The 12698-nt window shown below is 44.2% G+C and overlaps 2 protein-coding genes across 5 annotated transcripts; one reads left to right on the forward strand and one right to left on the reverse strand.

The window, feature by feature from the left end:
- Positions 1-667: 667 nt before the first annotated feature.
- Positions 668-11654, forward strand: LOC117136931. 4 transcript variants are annotated; one of them, XM_033298073.1, is made up of 7 exons: positions 668-764; positions 5819-6078; positions 7076-7315; positions 8503-9502; positions 9562-9990; positions 10049-10331; positions 10417-11654. In XM_033298073.1, exons 2-7 carry the CDS (start codon positions 5877-5879, stop codon positions 10609-10611), a joined length of 2349 nt encoding a protein of 782 aa, XP_033153964.1. In that variant the 5' UTR covers positions 668-764; positions 5819-5876; the 3' UTR covers positions 10612-11654. The 4 variants fall into 4 exon arrangements, with proteins under 4 accessions (XP_033153964.1, XP_033153963.1, XP_033153966.1 ...); XM_033298072.1 differs by lacking the exon at positions 668-764 and adding an exon at positions 2871-3048; XM_033298074.1 differs by lacking the exon at positions 668-764 and adding an exon at positions 2872-2884.
- On the reverse strand, positions 783-2430 carry LOC117136932 (facilitated trehalose transporter Tret1). Its single transcript, XM_033298076.1, has one exon. It carries the CDS (start codon positions 2301-2303, stop codon positions 969-971), a length of 1335 nt encoding a protein of 444 aa, XP_033153967.1. The 5' UTR covers positions 2304-2430; the 3' UTR covers positions 783-968.
- Positions 11655-12698: the final 1044 nt, after the last annotated feature.

The raw sequence follows: 12698 nt of genomic DNA on the forward strand, positions 1-12698 counted from the left end.
AGGAGGGGCCAAAGTACAGTCATCGGTCGACGACTAAATCAGTCTAGCAGACGTCATGTACAAGAAAATGTTGCTAAGCTTGATTGCTCAAATAATCAATTAGTTGTGCCTGGTGTTGCCTAGAGTACTTACCTTGACAACAATTAGCAAGGATTAATGAGAATGGATACAACAATTCATTTTTGAGTACACGTCACATGTTATAATTTAAAGACAAGCTTAAAATGCCTGAAAATAACAAGATATAGTTCCTCTTACATATATTTTGACTACTTATTTTTGTTTCCCATCTTCAGCCAAAGACAAATTTTTAGTGGCTGGGAGAGTCAACTCCGGAAATGATTGTGGGGCGTATGCACGACGATTGTCGGGCGGGCGGAGTAACAGGTGGCTCGAATTGAGGTCCTGCTGATGGGAGAGCAACAGTTCGTTCCCGGAGTTGGTATGTGCTTTTGGCCTGGCCAGAACGTGTGTACATAACCGCCAGCTGCAGCGCCCGTCAGATGTTCCGTGTGCCATGCGCACTGGCCGGGAAATCGTTAACCAGGCCCGAAATTGCTGGGGAAATGGCATCCTGTCAGCCGGAAAGCTTTCGACTATTTACCTGGACTTATTTGCTGTTTACCCTCCGATTGCATACGAAGTCAAAGCGCATTTATTTTGCATATAGAGCCTGGCAATTGGCAATTCGTTTCTGATTTCAGTGCAGTGTGTGTCCAAGTAGTTGGATTGAAGGATCTGCAAGGAATACGTTACGCGAAATGGTGAGTCGGGGACAACACTTAAAATGTCGACAGTTGGCATTTTATTTATAATGTCATGTAGAAAAATGTTAAGACATCAATTTAAATGCATTTCATCGCATTTGACGGTACAAATATTGAGTTCCAATTACACGAAAATTTATCAAAAGCTTGCTCAGAGATCCATAGACTTGAATCCCTGAAGATATCAAAGGATTCCAAGTACTATTCGCCCTTCTCGCCCATCTTGGCCTGAATCTCGTTAAGCGTTTTTCCCTTCGTCTCGGGAATTAGGAAGAGAATGAAGACAAAGGCGGCTACCGCAAATCCGAAGAAGATTGCAAAGCACGCGGTTGCTCCAATCATGTCGTTAAGTACAGGGAAAAGAAGGGTCACAATGAAAGCAAAACACCAATTTGTAGTTCCGGCAATCGATCCTGCTAGAGCCTTCACATCCTCGGCAAATAGCTCGGCCATCATCAGCCAGGGAACAGGACCGAATCCCAGGGAGAATCCAATAATAAACACACAAACGGCAATTAGGGCCAGCCAGCCGACTCCAGAATCCTTCAACATGCCAAAGTAAAGAGCCATGATCAGGGTGCTGATACCCATCATGCAGGCGGACAACAATAGGAGTATCTTCCGACCGACTTTCTCAATAACCAGGATAGAAATAATAGTGGCAATCGCCTGGACAATGCCCACAATAATTGTAGATATTCGGGGCTCCAGTGTCGATCCAGCCGTCTCAAAGATGAATGTAGAATAGAAAATAATCGCATTGATGCCCGTCATCTGCTGGAACAACATGAGACCGATGGAGAGGAACAGTCCCTTGAGGGTTATCCTGCGGCATAGGATTTTCCCAACGCTGGCCTTCTCCTTTTGGCCCTCGGCGCTCATTTCCTTCAGCTCACCGCTCACATCCGCGTCCTTGCCGCGCAGAAATTTCAGGGATTTCTCCGCCTTCTCGGGTTTTCCCTTTTGGGCCAGAAAAATCGGGGATTCCGGCATAAAAATCATCAAGATAAAAAAGATTACGGGCAAAATTGCGCACGCAATGTTAAAGTAGAAGGTCTTTACAAAACCTCCAACCACAAAGGCGTACAGAATCCCAAAGACGATTAGCAGCTGGAAGAAGCAGCCCATGGTTCCGCGGTACTGCACCTGGGCTATCTCGGTCACGTACATGGGACAAGCCACGCAGAAGGCTCCTCCGCAGAATCCCACTATGAAGCGTCCGACCAGCAGCATTGCTATGTGCGACGCCAGCAGGATCAGGAGCCATCCGATAAAGAACGGTGGCAGCAGGATTAGCATTGTTATCTTCCGCCCGATCTTACCAATGAGCACGCCCACCGGAATGCACGAGAAGGCTGCTCCCAGAGTCATCAGAGATCCCACCAGGCCCCATTCCGTTTGTCCAGGGGTAAAGCTGTACGCGTTCGATTTCTTGACTTCATTTTCCACCGGTCCTGACCAGCCGATCACTGCGCCAAGGCAAAAGGCGCCCAGAGCGCCAATGAAACCAACAATAAACTGAGTGGCGGTTCCCATTTTTACGCAAAATGCGCGACGAAAAAGTCAGTATTCGATTTATATTTGTATAATTTTGAAACTGAGACAAATTACACTGTAACTATTAAGGTGTGTGTGCAAAGTCTACCTAGTATGAATAGTTCAGTTCGTTCGACTGAACGTAAAATCCATATGCTACTAAGTTCGAATAAAGGCTTTTAATGCTGTTATGCAAGGCCTAGTATGTTAAGTGTTACATTTTTCATACGAAAATCCACGATTTATACTGAAAATTTATTAGATCAAAAATATGTTTTTCCTTAATATTTAATTATTATTTTGTATCAGTTGTTATTATGGACACAATATCATATTTTATATATTCGAAGAAATTGTTGTATAAATTCCAACTATTTGTAAGAATTTTGTTCAGTGTCTTCCCGAACGAAGCTCGGCTGCAGCTGAAAGCTTTCTCTCCGCGCCTCCCACGCTCCCCTTTTCGCGAGGACGAGTGGCGCTCGGCGAGCTTCGGGTGCCGTCGGTCCTCGCGGGTCCTGTATAAAGCGTGGAAGCTCCAGAGACTGGCGACACTCTTGGTTCCGCCTTGGCTGCGCACAGAGGTGGGTACAGTGGCTACTGGCTGGCAGTGACGAGCGCTTCCTTTGTGGTGCTGGCGTAGGCGTGACGCCATGTTGTGAAAAGTGTCTGGCAGAAAGTGGAAAATTCGCACGGAAAACTGCACTCGAAAGTCGCGGAAATAAACAGCATTGTTAAAACCATCCAAGTGAGTTGTGAAAAGTGCAAACTTTTTGGCCAGTGATTGTGTGTGTGGCGAGGAAATTACGCAAATGTTGCACAGGATTTTCCGTTTCCATTGATTTCGCTGGTGGGCGTGTGTATATATATGCATATATATATATTTATACATAGATATATTTTTATGCGTGGGAGGGCGAAGCGGAGCCAAAATAATTGCGTACAATTCATTTGCAACTCCCGGGATTCACTAATTGGACAATGGAGCTGATGAATTGTTTGCTGGCCTGTTGACAAACTACCTCGGGCATTTCCCTGAATATCTGATACATACACACGCTCGCAAAATCTTGGCTAACAAGTTGGCAACTTCCCCGAGGACAGGACATTTGCCTCGTTGGCCTTAAATATTTTAAGGCAAAAAGCTTTTACCGGCCCGTAATTAGCCGCTTCCTTTGCCGCCAGAATGCATTCACATTCACTTAGTCGCCGGCCAAAAGCCCGATTGAATTTGTCCCAATTCCCGCAAAAGGATCCCTTTTCTAGCGCAAAATGGACGAGTCCTGCTCCTGGTATATATGTATATATATATATGGAGCAGTAGTATCCATGGTTGCTGCGACAAATTCAATTAGGACGCTAATTTAAATGCCCTGCTGGGTCGCATTTGTTCGGTCGGGAAATCTGATTGGCGAGAGGCAGAGTCTTTTCAGCTGAAACTCAATAAATTATTAGCACTGACTCCGTTTGATGTAGGAAACGTAAGACGACAGCGGCATCAATCAATATTAATCATACGCCCCGTGAACCACTTGAACGGTTGGCAGTGATTCCCACTAACCCGTAACTTATAAAGACTTTAGTTCCTTGAATCGAGCATAATTGAATTAGCATAGACAGAGAATATGATATTAAATTAAAACGACGCTTAATAGGCAATGCATATTATTCATACGCCCTGTTCGCCAACTAAAATGTGCGTTAAAAGAGATTTTGTTAGAAAAAAAATACGATTTGCACTGCATAGCTGAGCAGAATGATAACTTCTATTACATAAGTTGTTTTATTTCCTATTTAAGAGTATTTTTTCAGTCAGTTTTTTTTATGTAAGCAAAACTATAACTGAAATCTTTGTAGGATTAACAACTATATCGTAAGATAGTCTCAGCAAAAACACTTAATACTAACTTAGTATAGGTATCCTTGGGGATGTTAGAGTTCGTTTAGCTCAAAGCGGCTTGTGCTCCTGGCCGAATTAAAAACAAAAAAAAAGGGATACAGAGTAGCCCCATTTAATTTCTCTGCACATTGTAAGAGCTTTAGTAGATGGCTTATAGGAGCTGCATCATCCCGATCAACAGGCATGTGGCCGGGAAACCCTTTGCAATCGATGGGAAATGGAATCTGCTTTATGCAGCTGCGTTTAATCTGGATTAGAGCGGAGGCACAGACACAAAAACATCAACAACTTGGGGACTCGCTTTCTTAGACAAAAGCCAGCCAAGCAGCAATAATACAATGGACGTGGACTGAGACGAACCAACAGCTGCAGGCGAGACGCAAATAGGGTTCTTCAGCAGCGCGGGAGTGGCCATAGAAGCGCAGAAAAGCCAAGGAAAGCGAATGAAAAGCGTCGGCTGCCTTGACATTTAATAGGGGAAAAATGAAAAGCAAACGTGGCCACCACAGGTATGAGCCAAGTGAGAGGAGCACAACTATGGAGATGAGTGGTTGTGAATAGAGGGTACTGGGTAGTGGGTAGTGGGTAGTGGGTAGTGGGCGTCCTGGTATGATTACCATATATGTATTCTGCTTCCAAGCCATATATTCCGTCCGAGAAATGCGTAGCATACTTATGTGCGCCACCATGAAGCCGAGAAGAAGCGGAGGAGCGAATAAATAAGGTCGGGATGAGCATTTCAGTGGCAGTTGGCATCCGAACAGCAATTCAAGTTTCCCATAATTGTCAGCTTGGCTTTTGTCAGCGGCCAAGAATGCCGATGCGGAAAGTCAGGCGGGAAAGTACAAGAGGAAAGTTCATCGGATGAAGTTTTCCCCTCTAATTTGCCAAGCACGCTGGATATTTGCAGGCACATTGGAATTTTATTGATTTATATTCCTTGGTCCTTTCTATATGCATGAGGCTGTGGGATTCGCTTCATTAGTCAGTCAGGATGAAATGGCCAGATTATTCAAATACTTCGTGCGGCGTAAGTCCGGAATTTTCGGGTACCTGCTGCTCGTTTGCATAATTAAGCGAGGAAATATGGAATTTCACACGCCATCAAGTGGCCGCGAAAAGATGACACCTGATACACACTCACACACACACCGACAAAAACCCACCCACACAGCGACACATACATATATTCATGCACGGAAAAGGAGAACGCTTTAAAGTGCAAATGTAATTAAAAGTTTTTTACGCACCTGTCGCAAACGTGTCGTGCATTAAAAACCATTTTAATCCCGTTCGTTCAACATTTAACTGGTTTTCCTAAGCCACGTTTTCCGATCGAATTTTTTTTAACAATTCTATGCGGTTTTAAATAGTCCTTAAATATCAGAGTTTTTAACATAAGCTTTAACATAAACATAAATATACGATGAATACATATACAAAGCTTAAGAGAAAGAAATCTTTTAAAAATCTATTATTTTTTTGATTTGCTGTTTGCTGCTAAGATATAGATGTCCTAGACTAGACCAAGGACTTTTAGGAAAGTGCACATGATGATCTTCGAAAGAATCTTATGAATTTAATATTTTTAACAACACTTGCACTATTTTTTTTCCAGATTCAGGAGTTCAATTTGGTGTCAGAGTAAAAGAAGAAGGAAAGCAGCCAGCGAGGCAATGGCAGCAATGGCCAACCGATTTGTAGGCCCCAGTGGTGCCATGGTGGTGCTGCTGGCGGTGGTGCAGTGCATCCTAGCAACACCACAGCGCACCGCCGCCTTTTCGCTGCAGGCGGCCGTGGATGAACTGCATCGTCGCGAGGCGGCCAAGTATCCGCTGAACGCCCCTCCGCAACCCGCTCTCGACGACTGGGATGAAGGTGAGTTAGGGGGGGGGGCTGGGTGAATCTGGCCGGGGAATTGGTTTCCCTCGGGGAAAAGCTCAGACCTTCACCTTTGCTCACACGTTACGCCGTCGTAAGTTAATCAAGCAATTCCCCATGTAATTTGAACTTTGATTAACGTTAAGGTGAAGGTTGAACTAGAATGAACGCCAGGCAGGACCTTTTGAGATGCTCCAATCTACCTTGTAGTTCATCAATTTTTAATGCATACCCTGTACTTGTCGATTATAGATATCTGTGTGCTTTAAAAAAATTAAAAATCTTTGTTTGAAAATTGCTCGTTTACAGTATCATTTTCAAGAGTGGAAGTAGTTTGGAGTAGATGTCTTAAAACTTTTGCAGAATATAATCATCACTTAACTTAGATATATAGAAAAGTAAATATAGAAAAGTAAATAGTAAGAATAGTAATTATCTAGTAAATACAAATGTTTAAAGTGTTTGAAAGTTTATAAATGATGGCTACTTAATATGTAAAATTTGTATTTCTATCCTAGCGCATTACGATTTAAAAAATATTTAAAAAATGGCTCAAAATCGGAATTACACAGTATTTGTATGTGCATAAAATCCTAAAAATTATATTTTAAAGTCATTTTGGACTAGAAATTTCTGTACAGTGAAGCATATTTCGCCATATGCCAATTCATATGCGGAAATATTAATATTCGATTTGTGTGCCTGATTCTGAAGATGATGGCCGTCAACTGCATGTGTAGATTATGTAACCGCAAGTGGCTGCTGAAGTCTGAAAGTGATATCCATCACAGGCAAACGTAGAAGTCGGGAAGCCGCATGCGGAGTGCACGTGCCCCGGATAGCCGATCCCCAAGCACAGATTTTCCGGACTTTCCCCTCACAGTCACATGTACCGCTGTTACTTTTCCTCGTTTCCTTTTTTCCGTTTCTTTTCTCTTTTGGCCACTCCACCTCTTCACCAAACCCTCTTCACCATCCCGAAACGCTCGCACAGATGGCGATTTATTTGGCAAGAATAGGAATCGGAATCGCCATCGAGTTAATAAGGCACTTGGCAAGTACTTAGAACGCGACGAGGACAACTACGGTCCGGATCACAACCTGGGCTTGGGCTTGGGTCTGGGCATGGGCATGGGTCTGGGACTCGATGACGAAGGCGACTTGGGCCCCAGTAATCTGGTCGATGAGAAGAGAAAGCGTTTCTCCTCTTTTCGCGAACGTGACGAGCAGTTTGGTAAGTTGGAAGCACAGAGCACTGAGAATCACGCACCTTCGGAATACCTACTCACTGTGAAGGTCCTTCACGTAGCACTGCACCATGCTAGTTTGCTGTTTTATTATAAATTAATTGGAAATATGTGAGCATGATATAGCCCCCAGCAAAAGTGTATGCAAGTTAAGCTTTACTGTCTAAATTACAAGACTGAATGCTTTGTAGAACTCCATTAAATATAAGAGTTTAATATAATAACTATCCATTCTTCATAAAATAGGGCCACTAAAATTGATTTGTTAAGTGAATAAATGGTCCAAGCTCTCTAGAGAATGACGCCATGCTTTAAGGTCCTTTTTTTCCTAAATATCCTGATTGAGGAGCGCACTAATGGACAAGTATTAGCACCTTGCTCAAGTGGCTACTTTTCAATGCGAATGCCCGAAAACGAACGATTTATGCGTCTAATCCTTAAGTGCTATTATCCTGACCCGAACTGTGGACATCCATGAGCATCGGCTAGCATGCGTCCACTTGAGCAGCCAGCGGAGGGAGCATGGAGTGGATTGGGCCAACAATGGGCTGGCTGAAACCACTTAGCTCCGATTAACTTGTGAGTGCTGAGTGGGACGATGCTTGACGGCTCCGCTCCAGAGTCCCGATGATGAATGCAATCAGCTGGAAGCGGCTCAGGACCGACAGATCCTGCCTGTCTTCCTGTCATTTGATTTAATGGCCGGACGACCCAGCAACTTGATGCATGTCCTCCACACACACACGGCCAGGATTTATCGACTGTCTTTATCTCATATTATGTTTTGGCGAAGGTCAAAGTTAAGTCATTTTTCATTGATAGGAAAAGAAATCGTCGAAAATCAAGATATTCATCGTTTTTAAGCTAAACAGGAAAGAACATTTAAATAAACTGCATCGTTATATTATATAAAGAAAAGCATAATTTCAACCCACTTCATCCTTTAAATAAAATTTGAATCTTATAATCTTAGAATATTTATTATAAAATAGAAAATCAATCAATACCAATATATCAATATTAAACTGTTCATGTTTTGCACAAATTAATGGCTTTTGATTATATATTATCGGTGTGGCTAAAAATAAAATATGTTCCTGTATGTTCATCCACACATTCAGTAAACTAGAGGACCAAATTAATTTCTCTAATTCCATTTCCCAATCTTTTCCAGATGGATCCGCTCCTTCGGCTTTCCGCGAACGTGAAATCCAGCCACTGAACGCTGAGCCCGCTCACAATGAGCTCACGGAGCAGTTTCTGCGCGAGATCGAAGAGGCCAGGGATCGGGATGCAGTGCGTCAATGGTGGCGCCACCTGGACCAGGCGAAAACCCAACAGGAACCGGAACAGGAAGTCGAGCAGTTCGAGCAGAAAAAGCGGATGCGAGTGCCACCTTACTACTTGCTCATGCAAAAGAAGCGCTCCTATCCGGTTCTGCCATGGTTGCCGTACAACGGCGATAAGAGGAAACGCTTCCCGGTGGCCAAGAGGAGCACCACCAACTCCAATCCGGAATCTCCACTGGGCAGAACCGATGAGCGAGTGGCCCAGGAGCTGAGCGAGCTGTTCGGCAAGCCCGGAGAAGCTCAATCACATACCGAGGAGAAACGCAAGCGGTCGGCGGATGAGCAGCCAAAGGTCACGACCAATCTTCCTGAATCCCCGCCAGCCACCGCCACCGCTTTGGGGGATATGCGTCTGGAGATCAACTTTCAGCGGGTGAATGTCACGCCCAAGGAGACGCCCACATCCGCTCCAGCTGGTGCTGGTGAATTGGTCCAGCATGGCGGCCATGCCGGTCATCATGGTGGCCATGTGCCTGGAATGTCACCCGAGTATCGTCATCGCAAGCGAAGCGATCATACGCATGGCGAGAATACGGAGGATACCGAGGCGGACGAGCACGATGAGGAGGGTGAGGAGAGCTCCGATGAGGATGACCACGACGAGTTTGACGAGGAGGACGGTGAAGCTGACCTGGAGGCGGAGGAAGCCGAGGAGCAGCGGCGCAAGAAGAAACGAGCTGCTGCCAGTCTAACCGGAAATGGTGGAGGCAATAAGCACCTCCATGCACCCACTGTGGGTCACCTGATGCTCCGTGCCAAGAAGTCCATAGATTGGTCGCAATACTTCGGGCTGGATCGCAAGAAGAAGTCCTTGCAGAAGAAAGAGTAAGTTTTGAAGGGATTTAAACATTTCTTATAAACTTCATAAATGTAATTCCTAACAGAAACCTAAAGAAACGCAGTGACGCGGATAGTAGCACCAATAATGATGAGGAAGATGACGATGACAGCTCGGAGGCGGAGAAAAAGAAGCGTGACTTCGATGCCGAAAAGTTGGACAGCATGGACAAGAAGCTGCAGTCCATCGAGGACTTCATCATCGACGAGACCATCAAGTATACGGGTGCCCACGAGGGACTCAACAGCAAGGACGACATCCGCAGAATCAAGGACCATGTCCTCTCGCGCTTAGCAACCGCTTACAGTCTGGAGAAAATGCGCAGGGCTCTGGATAAGCTAAGGAGATCCGTGGACAACGAGAGTCATCTGATGCGCAATACCATCGAACCGGAATCCGAGGAGAACGCGTTGGACTCCAATTACTGGCTGAACAAAAAGTCGGTGAAGAAGGAGCAGGCGGATCAGCTGGCAGAGTGAGTAGTGCCCATCAATCTGCAATATTTCGATGTGTATATTTCTCCAATCCTGCAGAGACTCGAGACCACCCAAGGACATGGAGAAGAGGAAGCGCAGTGGCTACTTGCGCTATCCGGAGCAGCCAAATACCATGGAGGAGGCCCTCAGCCTGGGTAGCGCTCCCTACGAGACCCTAAACGACGCCTATCTGGGCAACAAGAACTACATAGTGGGCTCCAACCAGTGCCCTATCATCGAGTCCATGGCGGAGCGCTGTCGGGGCGTCGATCTCATCTCCGGAGACATTAACCAGGAGCTCCTGCCCCTCTGCGGTGTTCACCAGATATGCTATCTATGTGTAAGTGGGCCGCCTGCAATGGAAAACAGGATGCCTTATTCAAGTATAGTTAACTATAGTTTACCCATTGCATTTCCGTTTCCAGGGTGCCTCGCAGGTAGCCTGCGACTATCAGTACTTGGCGGAGGCGGATAGCGTTTGCGGCGACAGCAACGACTGCCAGTCGGCGGCCCGTTCCATCCTGATGATCCTGCGGGGATCCCACGGCCGGCAGCTGGGTCCTCGGGAGTGCTTGAAGAATCCCTGCTTGTACAGGGCCATGCGGGAGATTGGGCTTTAAGCGAGCTGCTCCGGATTTCCGCCCAGTGTTTTCCTAACGTCTCTTTTGTGTGCGTTTAAAAAGAAAAAATGAAAACCCCTTAATGCAAAGCAGAGAGAGAGAGAGAAGATAACAATATGAGCCCAAAAAAACCAACATAAAAACCTTGCTGAACTGGCAAAAATCAAACAAACGATTGTTTCAAAACCAAATAGTCGTCGCATACAATGACATAATATTTTGATGGATTTTCCTGACCGCCTCGCGAGGCGGCAGCAGCCAACTAGAGTTTACCAGATACCTAAAGAGATGCATATAGATATATATACAATTTGGATTCAGTTAATCGCAGTAGACGCCCGATGCGGCCCGATTTATTTGGTTTAAGTGTTCAGCGTGAAATGGAATTTTTCGAAACATATTTGCACGTTTTATGGGTGTTTAAGTGTACAAACGTGATCATAGACGAAACATAACAAACATACATATGCTTAACCAAGCCATACAAGTATTTAATCCACACAGTCAGCTTTTTAAGTAACTTAACTCGCTTGACATTCTAAGCAAGATGAAAGGCAGAGCTCACATTGGCAGCTAGTCCTCCAAAGTCACCGTCACAATTCTTCTAATCGGTTCTGACTTGGAGGTGTGCACCAGAGAACTGCAAGGGTGGCACTTTTTTACCACTCGACTCACACCCTACAATTTTGTGTGCGGGTGCTACCCGCCACGCACATCGCGGGTACTTACAAACACACAGTATAAATCTGAACATGCAGACAAGACACCCCGTTGTGCGCGCACCCGAATCAATACGGTGCTCTGCGTCGCGGGTGCCGATCACACACTGCCTAAAAAGGGATAAGTGAGAAAAACACTTATGGGTTTACCGTTAAACACATGGGTGTTTCCAAAAATACTCGGGTGTTTCCAAAAATACTTGTGTGTCTCGTAGATAGGCGAGTCACAGACAAGATGCGTAACTCCATACGTTTTACACTCCATACGTTTACACACTATTCTTTCGGCGTGGCTCTAGGCTTTGTTGAATACTTTTTAAAATATGCCCTTCATCTTATTATTATATATTATTATAATTATATATATTATATTATATTTTATTATGTTATATATTATTAATATATATATATATGTAATTTAATTATTATATTATATATATATTTATATTATATTATATATTCTTATATATTATTAACGTTATTATTATTTAAATATAGATTATAGTAAAAATAATAGTAATAGTAATAATGCTAATAGCCGAATCTATGTACATAATGTCACAAAATTCATTTCAAAAATGACTTTATGTAAGATTATTTGTCAGTAGAGTATTCAGCTAGCGACGTGTGAAAAATTAATAAGGCAATGATTCGAAACGGGTGGCACCCATTGAAGAGCAAAGACATGAGCACAAAAATTTTCTTGGGTATTCCCTTTTACCCTTCATTTCTTATACCCGTCACGCTTCCTCCCATACAAATTTTAGGCGTACAAAAAATGACCAGAGAACTGCAGCCCGCATACAAAAAATGACGTGCGGCCGATCGTTGACTGTGCGTCCACTCACCCAAACGGTGATTGCGCGGCAGGCCTCGGGTGGTTTTTTTACTCGTAACAATAACACCACGTTGGTAAAACACTCGAGTATTTTGTGTTGCCGCAAGTAGGGTGTCAAAAAACACGGGGTGCCTAGAGTACCGAGTGTTTATCGGGTGGACGTAGAGTGCCAGTGGCGGGCTGCAGTTCTCTGGTGTGCACATACATACACCATACCATACACCTACACTCTATACTCGTACATATATAACGATTTTAGCCTACACTGGGAAAAAAAACTATGTATCTTTGCGAACGCCACATGCAGAGCAACTAACTATAGTATCTGAGACTTCTCTCTCCGCATTACTTGTCTACAGATGAACATATACATTAATGTGTTTCAACGTGCTTACAATAAATGGACATAACTAAGACAAATATTTGAAGCTCTAACAAATCTATAGATGTGATTATTAATATATACAAGGAGTTTAATAAATGTGTAAATCTTTTAGGGCCAGCATATATACCAATCTGAACAACAGCAA

Source organism: Drosophila mauritiana, chromosome 2R (genome assembly GCF_004382145.1).
Source record: "Drosophila mauritiana strain mau12 chromosome 2R, ASM438214v1, whole genome shotgun sequence".
Taxonomy (NCBI): domain Eukaryota; kingdom Metazoa; phylum Arthropoda; class Insecta; order Diptera; family Drosophilidae; genus Drosophila; species Drosophila mauritiana.